The sequence below is a fragment of the Geospiza fortis genome, unplaced genomic scaffold (genome assembly GCF_000277835.1).
Source record: "Geospiza fortis unplaced genomic scaffold, GeoFor_1.0 scaffold424, whole genome shotgun sequence".
NCBI classification, from domain to species: Eukaryota; Metazoa; Chordata; class Aves; order Passeriformes; family Thraupidae; genus Geospiza; species Geospiza fortis.
The window spans coordinates 2,808,314-2,832,983 of NW_005054354.1; the positions used below are offsets into that span (position 1 = coordinate 2,808,314).

Sequence of the window (24,670 nt, forward strand, 5' to 3'; positions counted from 1 at the left end):
AGATACAGACAAACCAAATAATTTGTTGTTTTCTATGCCTTGTGATCATAAGAGATTATTCCTTAGCAAGGCTTGGCATAAATGAGCTGGTCACAACCCCTTTCATTCTGGAAGTGTCCCAGGGCTTCCCAGGTGAGTTTAGTGCTTACAGAAAATATTACATCCACAGTCTTGAAAAATTAGGTCTTTGTTTCCAAAGAGCAGAAGCACATCCAGTAGAAACAGATTTCTCTACGATTTCCCACCAACAGGTTGCCTGATGTCCTCTGGAAAATGGGATTTTCCACAGGAGATGCAGCTGTGCCTATTGTCACCAGGAGAATGTCCTTGTGTCCTCCTAAGGCCCTCCACAATTAAGCAAGGTGGCAGCTGTGGTCCTGTTGGGCACCCAGACTCAGCAGGACAGAGAGGATGCACATGCACACCTGCACTCCTGCTCTGCTGTGTCTGACAGCCCCCAGCATCCTGCCCTGGTCAGCCTGACTGCACTCCAGCCCAGCCCAGCCCAGCCCAGCCCAGCCCAGCCCATGTCTCCCCCACTGCCCCTGGTGGCACGAAACCTCCCAGGCTGTCTGGTTTCTGCCCAGGTCTCTTAGCAGAGCCCTGCTCTGCACCTCCCCTGCTCCCTGTACCTGTTCACAGCATTCCTACTTGGTTCCAGCAATGACAGACAGGGCTGGGTTCCCTCCAGTGAATCAGCAGCCTGACTCACCATTAACAGCCATCTTTCCCAGGCCCTCAAAGCACCTGCACCAGACCTTGGCCATAAATCTTTTGCTGTAGAGCAACCATGCTAGAAGGTGTTAAAAAGTTCTGCTCCAGGTACATGGAGCACAAAATGGTTATTTTTAACATTTACCTGTGATGTTCCACATTCCCATTCATCTGAGAGTGAAAGAGCACCAAGGTGTTTCTCCCATGTACTTGGCTTTGCTTGCTACCCCTTGATGGTTTTTTTGTTAGTCTCAGTGGGTCTAAAAATAATTTAATTTATCCAAATCCATTCACAACATTTCAGTAATGGTTTTTAATTGTGTAATTAGTGTAAAGACATATAATCATGTAATTAGGCTGTGTAATTACAACATGTAATAATATTGTAGTGCAGTTATGCACCTTTTTTAAACACAGGGGAAGAAAACCCAACATACATATAACTCCAAAATCATAACTGTGAGTCTCAGAGTGTCTGTAAATATTTCCTTACATATATTCTTGTGTAATCACTGAAGTTTAAATACAGGGATATATACTGTTATAAGACTGCCATGGAGACACCAATTATTTTTGGCAATCAACTCCATTAAATTTTGTGGTGTCAACATGAAATGGTTGTGCACAGATGGGCATGTCTAAAGGCAGGTGTTAAGGAAAGACAAGGGAATTTAGCTGAAAATGTGGTTATAAAGCACACTTAATTCCTTCACGGATGCCCTTATTGCAAAGAATAATGGTGCTTTCATCATGTAGCCTGAGTCTCCTTTTCTCATGGTGGAACTTCATGCAGGACTGATCCAGCTCTCCCTTCAGGCCAGTGAAAAAGCTCCCAGTGGCTTTGGCACAGTTGACTCACCCCATGATGTGAAAAGCTCTAGGGATTCATGTAGCCATGGAAAATTGGTGCCTTATTCTGTTCCCCCTGCCCCTGCTCTGGCAAAATCAGCCTTTGTAATGCCCTTGGATTCAAGCAATTTTCTAAGACAGAGCAATGTGTCTCAAAAAGAAAGAATTTGTTGGTGTTAAGTTTCATCAGCTCCCAGGTGGACCTGACAATCTGTTCCATCATGCTGGGAAGTGTTTTACAATTCACAGAATTAAAGTACAATGGGATTAATTGTTAGTAATTACTGACTGGCTTTGAGGAGTTGAGGTGAATGTCTCCGGTGCTCATCTACATTTTGCTCATTTTAAGAAAAGGATGGTAAATTCCCAAACGAGGCAGATGCTGCAGGTTTCTGTGCATGACATCCTTCACCCCCAGCTGTGAAAACAATGCTGTACCTGTCACTGCTTTTGTACAGAATTAATGAACAGTTTGAAAAACATATCACATCCTCAGGAGTTGATGGACATGTTAATAATGTCTTATTTCGTTTTTGCAGAAGCATGACCCAGTTTCATTCACACATTGGCATCACAGTTAACTACAGATAATGCAGCATTTAATGCAAACAGGAGCCAATGCTGGAAGGTTTCTGTGCACTTACCTGAATGGAAAGCCCCTTCTAATGTCAGATGAAACAGCACAACTGACTAATACTTGCTTTACAATATGTACTGATCACTTCAGGATGCACCAGTCTTTCCAAATGGTCTGAGAAACTTTTCAGATCAGCAAGTAGCCATGCCAACCTTGTTGCCACCACCAAGATGGTTGTGTGACTCTCCCTGCTCCCACTCCCTCCCAAACATGCCATGAATTGTGCAGTAACAGCCTGGGTGTCCCTGGAGCTGCAGGACACTTCTGTGATCTGATGACTAATCACTACATGAATATATTCACTTTTTTTTTTTTTTCTCTATGAGCTGTGGCATGCAGCTCAGCACCATGAGGAGGAGGATGGAGCCTGCAGCCAGAGGCAGAGGCTGGAGGAGAGGAAGGCATCTGGAACTCCTTCATTCAGTGGTGATGAGCTTTTGGATCAGCTGCTATACAACACATATCATTAGCAGAGTACCCAAAGCACCCTATTGTGCCAGAACACAGTAATTGCTAATGCAGACTATATATTCTAATTGAGACTAAAAGTGTATATAAAGGATAAATAGATTTACAATAAATCCTTATTCTAGTTCAGTTACTAGAATGAAAATCTAATTTAGTCTCTCTCCTGTTAAGAAAAAGCTGCTTCCCCTCTCCTCAAAGTGTAGATAATAGTGGTTCAGACCAAAAGCCATGCTGGAATGTATCAAAAATAATCAGTTTCTAAGAATGTAATTTTTTTTTTTGTAATTTCATCTGGTGTGTCTTTCTTCTTCCTTATCAAATATCTGAAACTTCTGGCAAAAGAGAAAAAGAAAAATTAAACATTTTTTACTGACATGATGAACAGAAAACCTCTGCATCATAATTGCATTATGGGCATCTATTTTGGTTGGTCTTTCTCTTTCTTGGAATTTGCTGTGAGTTAAATGATCACTGCTATGAATGCTTGCAGCAAACACAGACTGAGATATCAAAGCAGTGGCATGAGTTTTATTTATGTGTACCTTGGTGAATGCTTTCTACTGCTGATCTGCAGCAGCTCAGCATCACTGTTGCTGCAGCAGCTAAAGTTTCTCATGGCAATCACTCAACATGCACAGTCCTGCTCAACCTGCTGATTGATGGGACACATTTCCCTGAGCTGAGCAGGGTGCAGAGGAGCCTGGCATGACATTAATGAGAACAGGGCAGTAATGAGCTGCAGCCATCAGCCCTGCCTGGATCCTGCCTGGCAGCCTCCAGCTGAGCCACTCAGCACCACGAGGGACAGCTGCCACCTCATTCCCATCAGCACCACCATCCTCCCACCACACCCTGACCTGCTGCTGTACACACACACACCTCACCCCTGTGTTTGCCAGAGGCACACCGGGCAATTTGGGATTTACAGCCATGCTGTGCAGACATGGCAGCTACAGTTCTTGGCCTTGTCCTTCCAAGCAGGACAAGATTTGTGCTGCTCCCTCTTTGGCTCTCTCTTAGGTTGTTTGAACAAAACAGCACTTCCTTTCAACTTCCTCAGTTTGATCAGAGTTATTTTTAACAAATTGTTTATTTACAGTAATATACACTTCTACTGTACCTACTTCAAGAGCAGCTCCAACTATTTCTGAAATGTTAGCTGAGAAATCCTTAGAGAAGATGCTGGAGGCAAATAAATAGTGCTGGTGCCTCTGCAGAGCAGGCAGGAAACTGAGGCATGGAGCAGTGAGGTGCTTTGTAAGTCACACAGAACTGGAAATAGCTTTTTGACTGCCCACTCCTCTCCTCTAGCCTCAAGGTGAGGACTGGCTCCAGCCTTCTCTTGTTCTGCTTTTTGGGTGCTTTTGAGCAAATACAGTGTTCATTTTGAATCCAGCCAAGTGTAGTTATTTCAGCAGTGAATTACTTTTCCTTTCCTGTCCCTAACTGCATTTCTTTTGATTGCAAAGAGCTAGACAAGCTCTCCACAAGGCAGACTGGGCAGTGATGCTGGGGGACACTTGGTGTTTGTTCATCACAAAGTAACACAACTCTGAGGTCCCTGTGCAGCTGCCTGTGTCTGAAAGGGGGGATGCAGCTATGACAGGGGGTTAATTCTCCACTGAAGCCCATAAATCATGCATGTCAACAGGGTTTCTTAGCTCAACCAGTACTGCAATAATGCAGCCATGAGACTGTGAAGATCTGAGCCAGGCTCTACCCTGCGTGGGCTACTGCGAGCTCTGGGATCTGTGCACTGTGCTACACTAAGTGATATATACATGGCCAAAGATAAAAATATTCAAAATGTTCCTTTCCACATGGAAATAGGGAGTTAGTAAAAGAATAAAGGAAATGTCTATGCAGGTGAGAGACTGTATGGGAAAGGATGGATGTTCAATGGAAGATGCATTCTGAACCAGCTTCTCCTGTGAGTTTGGCCCATTGCTTGCCCTGTTGTCCATTAAGTTGCCCTGGGACAGGTTTGGATTGGATATTAGGAAGTATTTCTTCATGGAAAAGGTTGTCAAGCGCTGGAACAGTCTGCTAAGGGAGGTGGTTGAATCACCATTCCTAAAGGTATTTAAAAAATGTGTAGATGTGGCACTTGGAAACACGGTTTAGTGGTGGATTTGGCAGTGCTGGCTCAATGGTTGGACTTGGTTCTAGAGACCTCTTCCAACCTAAAGAATTCTGCTGTTCTGTGCTCTATGTAACAGCATTTCAGCAATATCTGGAGGAAACAACACACAGGAATTGGAATGCAGAGACCAAAGCAGCAGCTCACAGCACTTTCTCTTGGCACAAGGTGCTGTGCAGATACAGCTGAGTCCTAGCCCAGGATGGCTGTGTCAGCTCCAGGCTGTGCTGACACACAGGGCAGCTGGAGCTGGGGCTGGTCGGGAGCCACGCTGCTGCAGCTGCTCCCAGGCCTGACACAGACCATGCTCCTCAGGCCAGCAGCTCCAAACCCACCATGGTGCCACAGCGCTGCTCCTCCTTCCTTCCCAAGCCCAGGGAGTCATGTGGCTGGAAGAATTTGCTGCTGCAGGCCAAGTTTAGATGTACCAATGCTCTTCTAAAGCTGTCTCAGTATGTATAGCATTTGAATTAAGATGACTTTTCCCTTGGGTACCAATAACTTTGCGTTCTGCCCATTTTTTTTTTTTTCAGATGCTTTGAACCAGGAGTTATAACCTGACTCCAGGCTGATCTCTAGGTTTACTCAGCTGGACAGAGCACAGTGAAATTTTTGTTTCAGGAGAAAAAAACTGGCTTAATAATTTTGTTGTGACAAAGATTACAGACTTGGTTCAAATCTTGCTCGCACCTCTGTGAAGGCTGAAGGTTGTTGCAGCTGCAGCACGAATCAGGTGATGTTGGTTATTCCTGGATGCTCACTCAGCTGGGTCTGGGTTCAGACTAAAAGGTAACTGAGGCCTGGACCAGAGGCAGCAGACTCCAGAGCAGTGCTGACAAGGCAGCACAGCAACAGAACATACTTTTATCCCACATTTTCCTTAACCACAACTACTGAAATGCTGCTTCTTCAAAATGCTGCATTTCCTAGACCAGCTCTTCTTTATCTTTTACTCTCTAAAAGAAATTGCTGCAAAGGATTGATTGACAGGATTTGTGAATATAGCTTTTTGCTTATCTACAAACCACTAATACGGTGGGCACTGCTTGCCTATTGCTCATTAGAAGCAGATAATACCTATTTTCTGGAAGCTAGAGGCTCCCCAGACATGACCCATGGTCCATTCAGTTTGCCAGGTGCAGCAAACATCCCATCTTTAATCAGTATTGTAGAATGCATCTCATGAACCTGGTAGCATAAGCCCTGGTAGCACTTGGCAGATTTGAACCATAATCTGCAGATGAGAACTGATTATTTTGTATGCACCAGCCTTCAGGAAAGTTTCTTACAGCAGCTGCTGAAAAGATAGTATCTCCTAGAAGATTATCATTGGCAGAGGCAGGTTTGCTGGTTCTGTTTTGTTTATCTTTGTGTGAACAAGGGAACAAATTCTCCAAAGCACAAGCTGAGATCTTACCAGCCAGAATGCAAAAGGCAGTGCCAGTTCCCTGGCATGTTTTTTGAGCTGCCCCCACACCAAAGCTCTGAGTGAAAGGTACTGGCCGTGCCTGTGTTGCAAATATTTTAAAGCATAACTGTTAGGTAAATAGCCAATTTTTCAGTTCAATGGCTGAAGCAAGCAGTGGAAAAAATAGTTTGGGGATGAAGTGAAACAGACTTTTGACAGCTTCTATTGAAAAATGGAGTTCCCATGACTTCGCATTGTACTGCTTTCTTTAAAGTTAAACTGAATTTTTTCACTAAATACTTTTTGTGTTACTCAGATACTAGAATAACCTTTTTATTGGTCAGCTTTAAACAGCCTAATGTTGCATGAGTGGTACAAGAAATCTGTGCCTGGCTTCCAATGAGCAGCATGTGTGCTCCCTCTCCCACGGCCAGAATATAATGAGCCAGCTCCTTTGTCACAGCCCCATGACACCTCCACAGCAATACCCTGTTTCCTCTTAGACTCCTGCACCTTCTACCTGTGATTCTTGTCTTTCTCATGTCTTCAGATCCCTCACTAGTACTTCTGACTCCCTTCCTGCCCCAGACATTTCCAAACTCTCATGCTTCCCACATGCCCCAAATGTCTCAGAGCCTTTTTGCTACAGGACTTGTCTTCGCTTTCTTACACTTTTAAGTATGTGTAAATATATATTCATATACAGACACACACACACACACACGTGCAATGTGTTCCATGTACCCTACCTACTTTATTTCGATGGAAGATGATCCAGAAAAAGCAGGGAGGGTGGCATATCTGACTTGAGATTTATGCTGACTTGGTTAACCAAGTGCTGTTAAGGGCTGAATCTCTTTCCTGGCTTTCCCTTAGTGGAATCACATGCTAATTTCTTAAATTTGTACATTAATCTTCAAAACACTTCTGGGAGTTTTAAATTCTTATGATGTTAGAGTTTGTTAAATTACCTGAAATTGGACAATGGGTTTAAAGGCTATTAGAGAAGGGGACTGATAAACAAGTGGGCAGATAAGCAATGTAATTGCATAAGGAAATTATTCTGATGGGGAAATTAGAATTTTTGCTTTCAGATATCAAAATGAAATGTACTAGCATAAAAAAAAATCCAACTAAAGCAAAGCTTAAATTCAAGAGCCATCCATTGAAAGGCTTTGGTTCCTGAAATACTACTGCTCATTGAAATTGCAGTTTGTTAAAAAAGGGTCCATTCTAGGGTTTCTGTTGGTTTAAGATCTAGCTGGTGCATATCATGCTGAAAAGCATCACAGTGAAATTGCTGAAACTAAAGTCAGATTCTGAATGTATTGATTGCTGTTGCAATAGTCCTTCTGTCACTGGAAAATGGCAGACAAAGGAAAATCATAACCACTGGAGACTAAATTTCTTGGAAACTTGGAGAAAGAAATGTCATGTGCTAGGTCAATTCACTTGACTAATTCAATAGAATTCCAGGTGGAGTGGGAATGCCAAGACACTGCTGCACTCTTCAAGGCAGGCACATGCCCAGGAAAGCTGACCTTTGGCTCTCCCACAAAGCCCTGCCCAAAATGCAGCAGCTCTCTCCTGACATATTTACATGGCACCCGTGTCCATCACTTGCCCAGTTTTCAAGGACAGCTCTGTCAGGAGCACACCACGAAAATTGTTCAGAAGAGACCTCACTTTTGGAGTGTATCATATCCACTACTGACAACCTGGTGCTCAGAGACTTGGGAGGATGTCCAGGTAAATTCCCTTTCTGGCAGTAGGTAGTAGCTAAAGGTAGCAGAACAAGGATGAAGGCATCCAAAGCTACACATGTTCTGCATTTCTTAGTCTCCCCAGCTGGAATGTTTGCTAGCACAGGGTTAAGATACATGTATTTTTTAATTGCATTTTTAGTCTACTCTGAGCTGCAGAGAAAAAAACTTTCCTTACATATTTCAGCAATCAGTCATTCTCCAGATTCAGTTTGCAGTCAATTTTTGTCAAATATCTGCTGTGCTTGAGTCAATGATCCAGAAATGAAAAGTACCAACTACCTCAAACTGTCAAAGCTATCCAGTTCACAAATTCCACTCTGATAAAAAGGCACAAAATGTTAAGTGGACTGGACAAGTGATGAATTGCTGCATTCTCTTCCTGTTAAAAAAATGGAATTAGTCAATGCAGTGGGCAATAGCTAAAACAGCCCACATACACTTTTTATGGGGTATCATTCACCTCCTAAAGCAGGCTAAGAAAAATAATATAATTTTAAACACTTCTACTGGTAATGCTTAGAAAGTAATATTAGATATACATTAAAAAATCCCTTTAACTTCTGGTTTTCATCTGCTTAAATGATGATACAATCTCTTTTTTTCTCCCCTTTAATTATGAAAGCATAAATTGAGAAAACTCCTGGCCTTGTGATTATGAAACTTGAAGATCCTAAAAAAATGGAAATGAACATATTTGCTAAACAAATGGTGTATAAAGGCATGCTCTATGAAAAGAGGGGTGAGAAAGACAGTGAAAAACAAGAATAAAGGAGAACCAAGATGGAACTGAGGCACAGCCCAGGAAATCTGACAGGAGAAGAAAAATTCATGTTTAGTATTATTTTTTAAAAGTCTCATTTGAAAGAAATTTACTTTCTCTCTCCAACTTTTTTGACGGAGTCCTTAATTTACATCAGAAGGCAACCTAACTATAGGTCTAGACAAACAAAGGCTGCTAACTGTGATTTCAATGCTATGCAGAGCTTTTGAGAACATTCTGAAGAATAATGGGACAGAATGCAATGCAGCTGTAGCTGGGATAGATGGTGCTGAACTAACCTGATGGGTATTAGGAGTAGCTCCAGAATATTAAAAAATAATCTAAATAGCCCACAGTGTGCCATGGTGGGACTGATGTCCCCTGCCACCTGGTGCTCACCCATTTCCCTGCCGAGGGAGCTGTGCCTGTGCTGCCCGTTCCAGGCCCCTTGAGCCCCTGTGTTCAGGGCTGGTGGGAGCATTCCACAGAGGGACCTCTGGAAAGTGATAAGCACAGAAGTGAGAAGATGGTGCAACTCAGACCATGTGTGCTCACAGCCATAGGCACAAAGTAAGGATTTGGGTAGAAATGGAAATAATATGAAGATGCTGCTAATCCTTTCAGGCAAACCAGCTGGACCCAGACTCAGACTGCTGGTTTTCCTGCTGGACTTCACAGCACCATGAACTTCCTTTCCTAAACTTCCCTTCATATTTCTTCATTAAGTCAGGTCTAATTTTTAGGTCTTTGCCTAAAAATGGGCTCCCTTCCAAAGCAGACATCCTGTGAGAGCCAGAGAACCAAGGAGCGGCCTTTGCACTTCCTCTTTGTGTGCAGCTCCACTCCCCGAGAGGTTCCCAGGCTGTTCTTTCAAAAACAGCTTCCATAGCACAGAGAGCAGAGGTCAGTGTTAGCCTGCCTACAGAGGTTCTGGAGACTCTGTTGGGTGAGCACATACTCTGTATATATCTGCAAGCACATTAACTGCACTAAAAGAAAGGCAATGGATGAGCTCCAGTTGGACTCAGGGAAGAAGGTGACACCTTGGCAAATTGTCTGAGACAGGGATCTTATATAGGAATTACTCAGAAGAATGAAATCCTATCAGTTCATGCTGTAATCCTCCATACTTAGCATTTTTATAACATTTTTATACCTGTATTTGTGTCTGAGTACAACTGTAGTGCCTCTAACCTTTGTGAGAACTGCTTGATAGATGAGCAGACACAGGCTTGAATGTCAGCTGCTCACTAGTGTCTAAATGATTGATCAGTGCATAAACCTGCTCATCTTCTGGCATCATTGTAAACACACAAATTCTAATCATTTCACAGAGCCTTTTTAGGGATTTATTTAAGGTAAACTTGTCAGTCCTCTTCAGGAAAAAAGTAGGGCTGATGGTTAAAGGGGAATATTTATTTTACTTAATAACATGTCATCTTTGTCCATGTGGGCTAAAGATTAACATCAACAGAGCAGCAGGGAGCATCCATACAAAACTGAGGCACACAAAGCAGGGCAGTCTTGCTCTTCAGACAGCTACTGCCTCTGCTTGGAAGTGCTGAGGCTACACAGCACTGAATAATCAGAGATTTTCAACCATCTTTTTAAATTCAACAATAGGATTCTGCAGGCTAGTTCTGAAAGGACTTAGAAATACTCCCTTAACACTGATATAAATTTTTATTCTCCCAAGCAAACTGCCCCTTAACCATTTGGAATTACTTCTTTCCATGTTGCTAAATCCAGAATTTCTATTAAGGATGCAAACACTGTTTTTGTGGCTGTTCCTATAAGTACAGCACTTTTTACTTTGCCAGCATGGCTTCTGTACTGAATTTCCAATCAACTCTTTGACAATTTTTTCTTCTCCTTAACATTTGAAACACGTTGAATGATTTCTAGCACACTTCCACTTTCTCTAGTAGACCAATATTTGTCTCTGCAGGATATATGATGTCTGATCTTTATTGCTTTATCAGTTTTACTTGCAAGGGGTCAGCCAGATGTTATTGTCAGCTATGATAGTTCTTGAAAGGAAATATGGATGTATTTGATACGCATCAAACAATAAAACACCTGAAAAACGTTGTTTTGAATTTCTGTGGTCAAGGATTAGTATAAGTAAGATTCATGACCATTTAAAAATTGTATGAATTACTCTAATGGCTCAAATTTACTCTCACCCTCTATAATTTTTACTGGTTTCACAGGATGAAGCCTGCCCCTCTCCTCTGCAAAATCAGGGTCAAAATGCCCAGTGGAAAAAAATTGAGGATTTTGGTTCAATAATCTACTTAGGAATAAAAAAAGTAGTAGTAAGCATTTTCCATAAAATGAGTCCATTTTAGTTATGCCAGTTGAATTTGGTTTCAGAATGTGCTCTTTCTGAAGTAATCACTAAATAACAGAATTTCTGTACTCTGCAGAGATTCCAGATGCATCAATTTTAGCAGGCATTTACATAATACTGCTATTTTTCTCAACTCTTATCTGGTGTGCTCTCATCTTTCACGTATATTGTTATGGTAGAAATGTAAAAGCACTACTGAGCTATTGCGTCTGCTCGGGAAGCAAGAATATTTCTCCCTTTGTGTGTCATTAGCAATGCTGGTGGATTTCCTCAGTATTTTAAGTTGGTTGTCCACCTGTTATACCCTACAGTGGGCACTCAGGGTCTCCAGCTGTACCAGACAGAAGGAAGCATCCACACCTTTATTGATTGAACTCTGCAAAGGCAGCCAGAAGTTACAAAACCCTTGGAAGAGTAGGAGACCAAAGCAAAATTATAGGAGGCACAAAGTGTCCTGACCCTGTTCTGAGAACTGGGTTTTGTGTCTGAATTCAGCACAGATGCAGAAAAAAGAAAAGGTGGCTGCTGTTCTCCTGTGCATCTTTGCATCTCCTAGTGAGGAAGAGATAGATCTACAAGCTCCAGATTTTCTCCAGATTGCTGGTGCCAGTGGCAGTGTCCATTTTCTCTCTCAGCTGCTGCAGTGAAGAGGCCCAAGGAACTCTTCATATGTGTTGGCAAATGGCTCATTTTTAAACATGATCTGGCACAAAAACACATCAAGGAGTAAGAAACCAGCCCCACACAGACAGAGAGCCAGCTGAGCATGGGTCAGAGCTGTGCTGCAGCCAGAAGGGCTGCACCAGAGGAAAGGCTGAGCAGGAGCAGAGGGGCTGGAACTCCTCTGGGCACAGCAGAGTCAGAACCACTCTTGGAACAGCGTCCAGCTCTGATTCCACATTTTACACAGTGCTGATAAACTGGAGGGAACCAGGACATCCTACAGCCTGTGTCATACTAGAGGTGGTTGAAATATCCATGCTGATCCTTTCAGCCTCTATCAGACAGAAAGTCATACGAGGAGCAGTGAGTGAGGTTTGTTTTCAGTGTGCACAAAGTAGAGAGTAGCAATACATGCAGTGATTAGGAGAGAATCCGTTGGTAACATCAGAAGGCAGGAACTGAGGAAAATAGCATATAGGAACCAGAGTAATGGTCTGTTTTGTGTCAAATGCAGTCACCTGGAAGGGTGCAAGTGCTTGGAGATGAAAGAACATTTTAAGATGAATAGCTGTGTGCAATGATGTCCTCATGCCAGCTCATTATCATCCTGAAAATTTTTGGATTTACAAAACTAGGGTGAAAGTGGTTTGTAAAATCAAATCTACTGTGGTGGTGTAAATACATTAATCAAGCAGCATTGCATCTAAACATCTCTTTTCAGTTTTACCATGTCTGTTGAGTGTATTTCATGGTAAATGCTCTTGAAATAGGTACACAGAAATATTTCTGACAATTGGAGTGCTTGCATGCCAAATGTCTGAAAGATTAAACATAATAACATGGACCATGGGATATGAACAAAACAATGAATTTATTTTAAAAACATATATTAGAAAAAAATAACCTCCAGATATAAGAGATAGGGAAAAAACTTTGTTAAAATATCTTTGTAATAATTTCACCTGTTTAAAATTGTGTATCTTTCTAGCAAATGAAGCCAGGGCATACCTACGGCAATCCTAGTGCAATATTTCTCATTAATATCCCATCTCTGTTTCCTCTTCCACTGCTGTTTTCTGGTATTCTATCAAGCAAAACTGTACAGACCTATCAAAGTCAACAGACAGAGACCTCAGAAGTCAAGAGCACAGCTCTAATTTTCAGTTGCAGCAAACTCGGGCTAAGCAGAGTCATGCTGGAGCCAAGGAACTAAAATCTGTGTATGCCCTAGTGTGGGCCTGTCCCAGGGCCAGGGAGGCATCCAGGGAGGGGTCAGTGGGAACAGCAAACTGGAGCTCACCAAGCTTGTCATTCAGGAGAAGATGAGGGACTCAACAGAAAGTCCAGATCAACTCTGTAAGTGGTCCAGAAACAACATGAACATTTTAAATGTTCCAGACTAAAGCCAATGACTGGCTGAAAAGATCTATGCTGTTAGCACCAAACAGGTCAACTTTTATTTTATACTGTAGTAAGTTGTACCTGTAACAGAAAGCAGGAAGAGCCAGATATCTCAAATATCTCATTAGACTTGAATGTCTCCTTGAATATAATTTTAGGAAACAGGGCTGTTTGCTTTCTTTTTATTTGGATTTTTTTGATAGCTCCTGTATTCTAAAACTACTGACAACAGCCTTTATTTCTGTTGATGCTATACCCAGAAAGAAGGAGGTTACCTTCAATTATTTTCAGGTGTTTTGCTTGCAGATAGAAAATAATTCTGGCATTAGGAAACTGCTGGAGAAGGATCACAACAAATCCACAGTGGAATGAGATATTGAAACTAATGACTTTTTAAATCATGATAAAGATTTCCTAGAAAATCACTGGAACTTGCTGCAAGGAGGAACAATTATAACTCAGTGCTACAGGCTTCCTCTGTGCATGATGACAAGACATCAGGGCTGGTAGAAACACAAGGACAGCCCAGACAGCTCTTGGAAGTGGCAGGCTGGACTGGACAGCAGACATGTCCTCTCAATAGCTGTTCCCAGCCATAGGCCAGATTCTTGGCACAAACCTTCATTACTTTGTCTGCATGAGCACTTTCTGAACATTACTGTTCTGCATGAACACTGCATGAAAAACATTCATGCAAGGGCAGCTGAGTCATGAGCATTCTCTGATGCTCCTCCTACAAATATGGCTCCTGTCAGTAAGGAAGAGGGATGGTGGAGTACCATAACTTTTGTGTGTCACTAATCCTACCTAGAATGAAATACATGTCAGCTACTTCCCTTTTATATTTCTATATTGTGAAATATCTCTGATTTTTTTCCAGGCTTCAAAACACCATTTCTAATGCAGCTGCCAGTGATGGCACAGTCAGACTTGTTTCCTTCTAGCTCAGTAAACATGGTCATGCTTGCAACAGGGCACTGCCTTTTAAGTTAAAAACACAGCTCTGTCCAGGCTCACTATGGGCTTGTCTTGACCAGGCTGGAGATTTGTTTGTAGCTTGTAGTAGCACTGTCTAAGGTCTTTATCCCCCATTCCCAGGCACCCTGCCCCTCTGCTGCAGTACAGAATTGTTCAGCTAAGCACAGAGCCTGTTCAATGTATTAAGTTACCTATACCATTTAAGAAGCATTTTTGAGGCTGCCTAAGTCTTTTTGGTGCAAGCTTTCCTGTAAGACCCCATCCTTTAAGTCCATCATATTATGAGCTCATCCCATGGAATGAGAATTTCTTTAACTGGGCTGTTGTATGAGAGTCCTTACAGAGGGTTACAGCAAGTGGGATACATCTTCCTGTGAGACAAAACAGTTCACTATGTTCTTTCTTCATTAATCAGTGGGGAACTAGGACTCTTTATTCATGGTCTCCAACTTCTGTAGTTAAATAATTAATGCATGTGTTTAGGACTAATTTTATTTTCTCATTATAGAAAGTGGAGCTGGAAAGGAACTCTTGGATCAGCTGATGTATCAATCAGCACTATTGCAAGATTGACCTTTATTTAATAAGATATTTTAATCAGCTTCTGCCTTTTAGTCTTGATGTCTCATTTGCCTCCCCTTAAGAGTATCATCATTTAGCATATTGGCAAGGTAGTTCCTTGACAAAATACTTTTATCAGACCTTAACCTTGGAATACATATTTTAATAATAATTTCACCATAATTTACTTTTTCTAATTCATCTTTCATTGCTGAACCACAAACCACAAACAACATATCAACAAAGTCAGCCTCATTTCTTCCCATTTAAAAGACAGAGAAATGTCATCTGACTTTTGGCAGATGACAGATCCAGTATGAGAAACAGGAATCAAACTCTGCTATCTGAATACCACTCCAAAACTTTTATCTTAGTTCCATTCAATACCAGGAGAAAAATCTAAGTGGTTTATTGCATACATATGCATGTGCTTCCCACAAGCTCATAAAACCAAAAATAGACATTTTCAAAAGGAGAACCTTAATGTGTCTTCTAAGTTTGTGTCAAAACCCCTTGACTCCTGATCTCACTCTCCCATTTCTTCCTCTCAGTTTCTATTAAAACCTCCAAAATACTTTGTCATTAGAGACCAGGGCTGGAATCTGAAAACCTTTTACCTAAGGAGTGAACACCCTCAAACCAAGGGGAACAGGAGATCAGTGTCCCACACAACAATCTGTAGGATGATGTGGAGGGGGGGAGCCAAAAATCCCCTGGCTGATGCTGTTCTGCTTTGTGTGACAGAATTCCATGCACACTGGGCAATAGAGTGCATGACACTGAGACACTGCTCAGGAAAGTTCTGGATGTGGTCCAATGACTGCTCAAATACTCCTTGGATGAAACTTCACAATCTGGGCACAGATCCTACAGCAGTGCTATGAATGCCTTCCTTCTGGAGAGATTTTATTCTGTTTGATGCCAAACACAATAAAATCTCCATGTTTATCTTTATATTTTCTCTTTTACAATATTATTTATATAGTAGAAATCACAGGAAAATGGTTGCTATTATCAAAAGAAGAAAATTTTGGGGGAAAATATAAAAAAACCTGTTAGTGTGGCTTCTAGTTGCTGGTTTTTAGATGAAATATGTCTGGTGCTACTTGTCTCCTGCTCTTTTACTCAGAACTACTTGGAACTCAGTGTGGAGGTGATAACTGGAGGAAAATAGGTTGTAATTGAACAAGGAAATTAACAAGTGGATCTAATTGCAGTGGTGCTATGCTAGATGAGCCACTTACAGTTGAAGCTCAAAGAGAGCATGTGAGCTCTTCACAGCTGTGGCAAAACTTTGTTCTTGGCTGGCATGGCAGGGAATCATGTTTTGAAGCTGGAAATGAGGGCCAGGAGTTTCCAGCCTGGAACCTATGATTGTAGGCTTCAATAAAGAGTCTGGTTTTGCCTTTGGAAAGGGGGAACCTTAATACTTCTTATTTTGAGGCAAGATGATAAACCCTTTAACACAGTCCCAGGTTCCTCGGTCTATAGCACTCTATCGCATATCCCTCCCCAGTGAGTTTCTCAGATATTTCCCTTCCCAAATGGGAATTCAAGTGGTTGAATTTGCTCTGAGTTCATAATCACCTTAAGTGCTTTGACCAAAAAGCCACACACCAAAGCAGCAGGAGTCTGAAGTGGGTGACTCTTGGACTCTCTAGAAAAGAAGGAAGGGAGGGGATGAGCACCATGAAGAGAAGCACCAGTCTGAAAATGGGAGGAGACTAACAGAAATCTTGTCTTTCTTTTTTGTAAGTATTTTATTATTGTAATGTACACCCTAACTGAAATGAAAATGGGCATACACTGACTTTTTATATATCAGGAGGAGTTAAGGGTATATAACTTTACAGAAAAGGGACTATATAATTATATTGGACAGAGAACATGGGTATACAGGGATATATACAGTGTTCTGTCTGCATTTGTACTGTTTATTACTACTAGAGCTGATGGTAATTATTTTATATGTTGTAGCTATCTGGGAAAACTTAAATTTGGTCTCAATATTCGTATTGATAGACATAATTTTGCACAAGTTGGCCTGAATGTTTGTGAGTGCATGCCATGGAAACTCCATGCTGACAAGCAGGGCTTTGCAATTTTGCAGCAGTTTGCATGTTCACTGAATCCTGAGCTATTTTCCTTTTGAAGGATGACAGCTGATGAGGATTCTGTCTGGTCATCCCTCCATGGGGCAGGTGAGCTCCTGTCACTCAGGTTCACATACAGCTTTTGCAGAAGGTTTCCTGTTACAGCAGTGATCCCATGGGCAGGCTATTCCTGTTTGGAGAAGAGCATTCTCTAGCTAAAGGTGTGCCAATCTCTGTGCAACACTACTTTTTTTTTTCTTTTACTGAAAGCTGCTTTATCACCAAGAAACAATATTCCCTTACTTTCTGTCTTTAAGCATGTTTATTTTGTAGTGGCTGCAGCTCAGATGTGTGGAGCCAGCCTTCAACAACCTGGAGAGTAAGGAGGGTGTAAAAGTGTCAACCAGCTGGCAAGTTCTGGTTCATGGTTACTTGTTTTAAGGGCTTCGACTTCACATTGCAGGAGCAGCTTGGAAAGCTGAGGGTAGAATTGTCTATATCCATATAGACAATAGTTAGAATTGTCTATATCTTTTTGTTTGAATGGGAGATATGCTAGCACTATTTGCACAGAGCAGTATTTTCACAGCCTGGCCATTTCCAAGAGATGCATGGATACTCTGCATGTGAACTAATGCTGATGAGTAGTTCTCCACTATCTCTTAATCTGAAAGGGGGTAAAGGGATGTGGTTTATGGGGTAAGTGTCAAAGGACTTAAGCATGCTCAGTGCACAGGGGTACAGATTGATGCCACTGCTGCATTCTGCTGGGTCTCCTCAGGGCTGAGGCTGTGCAGGTGGGTAAATGCTGGGGGGCTCAGGGGCATTTAGACTTGCCCTGCTGTTGCTTAGCAGAAGATTTTTGTGACAGGCGTGTCCTTTTTAGAGGCCAAGTTGACTCCTTTTCACTTAATTGGAAAGAGAGTTTAAAAAGTGGTGATCATTAGGCTTGATTGTGAAGGGCAGAGTGGGGTTAGGTCCCTTTTTGTTGAGTTCTGGTTTCTTTTGAAGCCAATGGTGTGATATGTTTCTGTGTTTAATCCAAGGAAATTGAGCTGCTGAATGATTTTTTCTGACATGCTGAGGACCAAATGTTCTGGCAAGGGTTTGTGCCAGCAATGTGAGAGGTGAGGAGGCTCCAGAAGCTGCTTTTTGCTCACATGGTGCCAAAACAGATGCATTTCTTTGATACAAGTAGTGTTGGGTACATGAGAGCTATATGGTATAGACAAATCAGACATAGTGGTGATGCCAAAAGCACTTGTGGCATAGCTGTGAATGCCCTTCTGACAACGATTTTGATTTTCAAATGCAGATGAATGTTATCCTTACAGGAAAGGGTCACAGGGATAGTTCTTGAAGCTGATGCCCTCAGTTTACCTGCAGGACAGATGCACAGGTGCAATTGCAAGTGACACAGACTTTCCTTAACTCACAACATTAGTAGGCTCCATCCAGATCTGGAATTGTATGTGGAATTCAATCTTCAAGTCCATTTATCTTTGGGCTCAGTGTGCTGACTGCAATCCAGCAAGCAGGGGCCATGTACAGGTGTACAGATAATGGTTCTTCTGGACCAGCACTGAGACCAGCTATTTTCACAAAACCCTGGCTGCCAAACAGCAATCTAGTGGTGAAAAGCTCCTGATACCTCTGCTATTATTAGAAGCAGCCCACAAAATTACAAAGGTGGTAGATGAGCTGAACACAGAATCCTGCTCTTGGGGACAGTCAGTGAGACTAGCAGGGGATCAATTTGAAACAGATAAAAGAAAGTACTTCTTTAGCAGTCAGTAGTGAGCTTCGGGAACTTGCTGCCATGCAGTGCTGGAGAAGCTGACAGTATCAGCAGGTTTAGAAGGGATTAGACAGATTCAGGGACAACAGGCCCATTAAAAAGATAAGACAGGGACATGCCTTCTGTGGTATCTATCCCATCAGATACTCAGCTGGGATGCCAGGGGAGCACAAGGGGAAGGGGCTGCAGAAATAAGCCCGGCTTGCACACACTTATTAAAAACATCTCCATTCCTGCAAATGTGTGATAAATTACTGGTCCAAGCCATATTAATGTACTTAATCTAGAAATGAGTTTTATCCCCAAAGCACTGCATGAGTATTCGGTTACTACAGCATCCTAGATTCCCATGAGCTGACTCATGAGCTCAGAGCAACACACTCAAGCAAGAACTAGGATTCTTCTTCATTCCAGGCTCTGATCCTCAGCCCACCAGTTCCTTGCTGTATGGGCAGTCCCAGGTCACTGCCAGCCCCCAGCACTGCCCCCTTGCTGGGCACTGTGCTAACACCTATGCCACATTACTGACATTCATATTACATTGCAAAATCCTAAAGGAACCAAGCGAGCAAATCTTGCATGGGGTACAGAAAAAGGTGGAGACAGTGAAAATTAAATGCTAATGAAATACTGTACAAGTGAGTAACACAATAACATCCCATCTACAGCTCTAAAAGCTAAGGATAATTCATGCATAGGGCAGAAATTACTTCAAATTTGAACTTTCTCAGATTTTGGAGGCTGAAATACAAAACTTCCTCTGCCCCTTCCTCTGCATTTATTCCTTCCCAGCAAAGTAAGAAGTAAGCCAGCATGCCAACTTTTAAGCATAACATAAAATGAAATTGAAACTGATTATTGTTTTTAAGCAATTGCCCTTGAGGCCACCCAACAATAGTGTTTCTAAAGCAGTCCTACCTTTGTTTTCCAACTTGAGCTCCTCTGCTAGCAAGCTGTCTTGTCTGTTTCCAAGCACAAATGCCAGAAATGAGAGGATCAGGGCATCCAAGATTCCAATAATTGCCAGGATATATGCCCAGCGGACTGAACAAGCCCCCAGCGTGTACTTGTCTGTCTTTTCACCACACATCCGTTTTACCTCATCTGAATCCCAGCCATCAGGAAAAATCATACAACCCAGGACGAGACAGGCAGCTTGGAGAAAAGAGAAAAGGAGAACAATGGGATAATGAGACCAAGCTTTCATTTTGTTGAGAACCTACAAAGTTATCATTAAAGCATTAGACTTTTTCATCCTGAACTCCAAAGCTAGGCTACTTGAAAAAAACAAGTCACAGAATTACATTTAATACAAAAACCTAAGATGCAACATCAATTGCACACCTTTCTTAAAAAGCTGTTACATCCTGGATCCCTGGTCAGGTTTTGCATCAGTACAATCACATTTTCCTTGTGGGACCGATTTCTTCAATGCAATATGAAAGGACCACACAAAACCAAAAGGGAAAATGGCTAACAACCGGGATATTCAAAGGTAACACTGGCTTACTGTCAAGTAGTCAGGCAAACAACCAGTTTAAAAGAGAGGAAAAAAACTACCTATCCTTTCTGGTAATCTGCTCTTTTATCCTAACCATAAACATTGGACTTTCTCACTGTCCACCCAAAGACAGAGCTTGATTCATTACAAGTGCTGCCTCACAGAGGGAAACTCCACCCCAGCACCTGCCTGATCCATCCTGAGCACAGTGGAGCCCTTCAGGATGACATTCCAGTCATGGGAACTGTCCCACCACATCTGTCATTGCAATGAGAGCAAAGCCCTGGCACTGCACACAGATCTCTAGTTCCTCCTGCTCGTCCTCCATACGGCAAACATTGGTGTACAGACATTTTATGGAAATAGGTGATCATGTCAGTCTCCCAGCAGGGGTGGAAAGGGATCCCTCACAGTCCTGTCTGTGGTTATGTCTTTGGCTGCTTGTGATTTGAGATGCTCTCTCTTAAGCTTTCTTTTGTTACTGGGTGGTTTCTATGGTCTGTCTATCAAGCCTGGCTATGTCCCCATTCCCTTTCAAATCCACTTTAAGGCTCTCTCAATGAGTTCTGCTAACTCCTGACATAAAATTCTTTGGGACAGGTGGACCTTATTTGTTGCCAGCAGGCTTGGTGTTGTAAAAACTGACCTATGACCAAAAATCACCAAATTTTTCTGAAAAGTAGCATAAGAAAATTCTAAAAATAATGATTATGTTGAATGGCCTCATTCTTCAGTTTTTATTGCATTTAAGAGAATCAGAAAATCCATATGCTTTCAGTTACCTCATCAATTACCTTTAGGGACTTGGAAATACCTTTCAATTACCTGTAGTGACTTGGAAACAGGCACATTTCCATCATTAGCCCTTCTATCTTAGTATGGCTGATGAGATACAATGGATCTTAAACCTTTTATAAAACCTTTATAAGTCTTAATATTGTATTGATGAAATATGCTCAAAATTGCAGGTGAAAGTGCTAATTGAAAAGAATGCATTGTGTGGGTTTCAGCCTTTTAAGTTTTTGTTGAGCCAGACCTCTGTTGGGAAATGACAGTTTATACACCAAGCAGCTTGTGCAACCAACAGCTGCTGTCACTGTGGGATTGGTTTCTTGTCGTTGTGACAGGTTTCTTGTCTTTCCTGGACAAGCACAGGCACTATCATTTCACAGACCTCTAATGCCCACAAAATAAAAACAGACTTACACTGGATCAATATGATGAAATACTGGAAGAGGGATGTGTAAGAGCGTTCAGGAATGGTAGTTTCCTTTTGACAGCTACAAAATTGCAGTAGACAATGTCCTGAAAGCATGTCTGCAGAAAATGCACCCAAGGTGTTTGACAAGTTCCTCCTGAACAGCTAATTTGTGTGAAAATAAAACAGCTTATAATACTTTCAAGGACAGTTAGGCTTAGAAATATGGGAGATTAAATAATGACCAGTCTACTCAGAAAATGAAGGTTGGACAAATTGTAAATTACATATTGTCTGCCGTAACTCATTTACACAATTACATAAGATCTTTCAAAGGCCTTTGAGACAAACAGTACAATAATTTATTTTCTTGAGCTGGTTACACACAGTTCCAGAAAGTGGAGTTGCCCTCACATTTAAGAGTTTTCCTCAGACTTGCAAAATACTCCACTCAAACAATGCAGCAAATCTGCAAACTTCTTGTGTTCATTAAAATGTCCATATTTACCCAGCTAACTGTTGACAAAGTTTCATTTACTATATAACAGCAAATACCAAAGCCAGTTTACTTTTATTGATCATCCTCAACATGTGAGAAAGCTTAATGCTCAGTGAATGATCAATAGATGTGGATTTTTTCTGCTAATTGTGCATGAATAATTAGCAAATACCAACATCTCTGTCGATTTTTTATTACACAGCACATCAGACACATTCTTAGTACTTCCTAAAAGTAATTTAACTTTGTTCTTTTGCACATAGGTAATTAAAAAAATGAACCCTTATCTCAAGAATTCAGTGTACAGCTTCCCAGCTGCGTTCCTCAGATTTCCAATTAACTCATCTTTCCTGAATTCTGTTCCTGCATTCTTTGATATACTTGCTTAAATTTCTGGAGTCATTCTGTTGGTTGTAGTTGGGCTTCTCTTGGTAATAAGACACATGGGTAAATAATGTCTGGACTAGATTCCTTTGCATAAAGACAGATATCAAGGAGGGATTATTATTATTTTGTCTTTTCCCTATGCAGTTAAGACGCTTTCTATTAGATTACTACTTAGTCAACATCTTCAGGAGCAGGAATCATACCTTACCTGTGGAGGGTAATGCAAGTAAGATTAGTCAATCTTGAGTCATTTTTTGTTGAGGGAATATTTTGCACTGAATGCCTTTAAGAACACAGACTTGCTCAATAATATAAACAAGTAATGATTATTTTATCAGCTACAAGATTGAAAAGACAGATATGAAATCCACCTACAGATCTACTTTGCATTGCTAGAAACTTTTACATTTGAATTCTGCTACAGAGGATTAGAAGATTTTTCTCTAAAAGGTCATTACTTTCAGTTTTATACAAATTTGTGAAATGGAAATAATTTTATGTAATTTCAGTGAAACTGGTAAGAGACGATTTTATAACACTGACATGGCTCCCATGTCTTTGTCTAACTTGCACTGTCTGTAATGGCAATGTTACTGAGATGGAAATGTAACAAAAGCTACTGCTGTTCTACTCCTGAGTAGTAATGGTGTTTGGGTTTGAAAAGTTCACTGACTAAATGAAAACCCTTAAACCATCAGTTCCTACAGACTCTGATTCAAGTAAGGAAAAAGTTAAGTCTATACTGGTTGAAAGCAGCCTTCTGTGTGTGATCTGGGGACATCAGATCAGCACCAGCCCCCTGACAGACAGCCCAGCCTAGGACCCTTCTAACCAAGAGCCTTCATGATAAGCAGCAGGGGGGAACTGATAAATGACTGACTCGTGTCACTGACACCTTTCAGAACCATTTGGGCAACTGTAAAACTCACAAGAATCACTTCTACATGGTTTTCCCTTTGACTGCTTGAGAAAGCTCCTGGCAGGATTATTATCTTTGTAAGGGTGGCCCTGGGTTTCCTCCATTTCTTCCTCTCCTGTGATGACAAGGTGACTCTCTTGTGTTGGAAGGGACTTTAAAGACCATTTAGTTCACCCACCATGTTGCTCAGAGCCCATCCAATCCAGCCTTAAACATTTCTAGGGATGGTATCTGTAAGTTCTCTGGGCAACCTCTTCCAGCTCCTCACCACCCAAACAGTTGCTTTCTCCCACATATTGGAGTCTGGTGGAGCTTTTAAAACTTTAAAAAAGTGATTAATAAAAGTAATTAAACATGCCTTATATATTTGCTTTTGCTTCTTGAACAGTTTTTTCGTGTGAACAGCTAACAGGAACTGTCACATGATTTTCCTCTAGGGCTATGAGTGACAAGACAAATTATTCATACTAGGAGAGAGAGCCAGGATTTTTACCTCGTGGGATGAAAGGATGCAGATACAACACTTCCAGAGATTGGAAACAGACAGTGAATTGTTGCTGGCACTGACAGACTTGTGACTCTGACCAAGCTAATATTATCACAGACTGTGCTCTGTGCATGAGCTCAAATGGTAATTAGCAAACAAGTAGTTCACTATCCTATGGTTGTGCCAAACACAGTGACAGATTAATATTATATCATTGCATGAAATGAGGTTCTATTTATAAAAAAAGCTGACTGCTATGCAGGAAACCAGTGCTGAGAAATTCCCGCTGGCAGGACTCCTCTCTCATCTTCATTCTTTTCCTGACAACAGACCAAATTTGCTTGCCTGTAGAGTATGAGGATGGCAAGTTTCCTGATAAAGGAATAAAAAAAATGGAATGGGAATTATGCTGACCATCTCTTTTCTTTCCATGCCCTCACATGCAAGAGTCTTCAAACCGCTCTGGTTCCAAACTGCAAGTGGTTTTTTGTTTCCTTATTTTACCCCCCAAAATGGTATTTACAAACAGTGACCCATTTAAATCTCCAATACACTGAATAGAGATTTTGCCAGCCATGTTGGTGATTAGGATTAGTCTTTCAGGAGCTTGTAGCTGGGAAAGAAGGAAATGCTGACTGGAAAGAAGGAAATGCTGACTGGAAAGAAGGGAAGTGGGAAAAAAGGAAATGCTGAGTTGAGGTGGCTGAAGACACACTGGAGGTGGTGAAGACACAGGGTCAAACACAATCCTGAGTGAAGACAGAAGCTACACACCCATCAACTGAGATTGATCCAAGTGATGTGGACTGCACTTCTGAATGGGACAATAATCCTCTGTGTTTATATTTATGTCATAGCTTGGAAGAAATGTGCAATTTTGAAGTGAATACCATGATTCTCTCCATTTATTGATGCCATCCACAGAAATAGTTCTGCTGCATGCAATCAGAGTATTTCTGGAGGAGCCTAAAAGTTCATTTAGAAAAGTTCTTCAACACTGAGTGGGGACCTTAAAATTCTGGCTCAATGTGTGGGCTTCATCACCCAAAAACCTGTGATTAAAAGAAAGCTCTTGAACTATGGAGAGCTT

At 41.5% G+C, this 24,670-nt stretch overlaps 1 protein-coding gene across 1 annotated transcript in view; it reads right to left on the reverse strand.

Annotated features, from left to right (window-relative positions):
* Nucleotides 1-24,670, reverse strand: part of LHFPL3 (LHFPL tetraspan subfamily member 3) — a 232,608-nt gene that overhangs the window by 54,297 nt on the left and 153,641 nt on the right. The window contains exon 2 of the mRNA XM_014308022.1: nucleotides 19,508-19,744. Within this exon, the coding sequence (XP_014163497.1) occupies nucleotides 19,508-19,744 (237 nt within the window). The remainder of the gene's footprint in view (nucleotides 1-19,507; nucleotides 19,745-24,670) is intronic.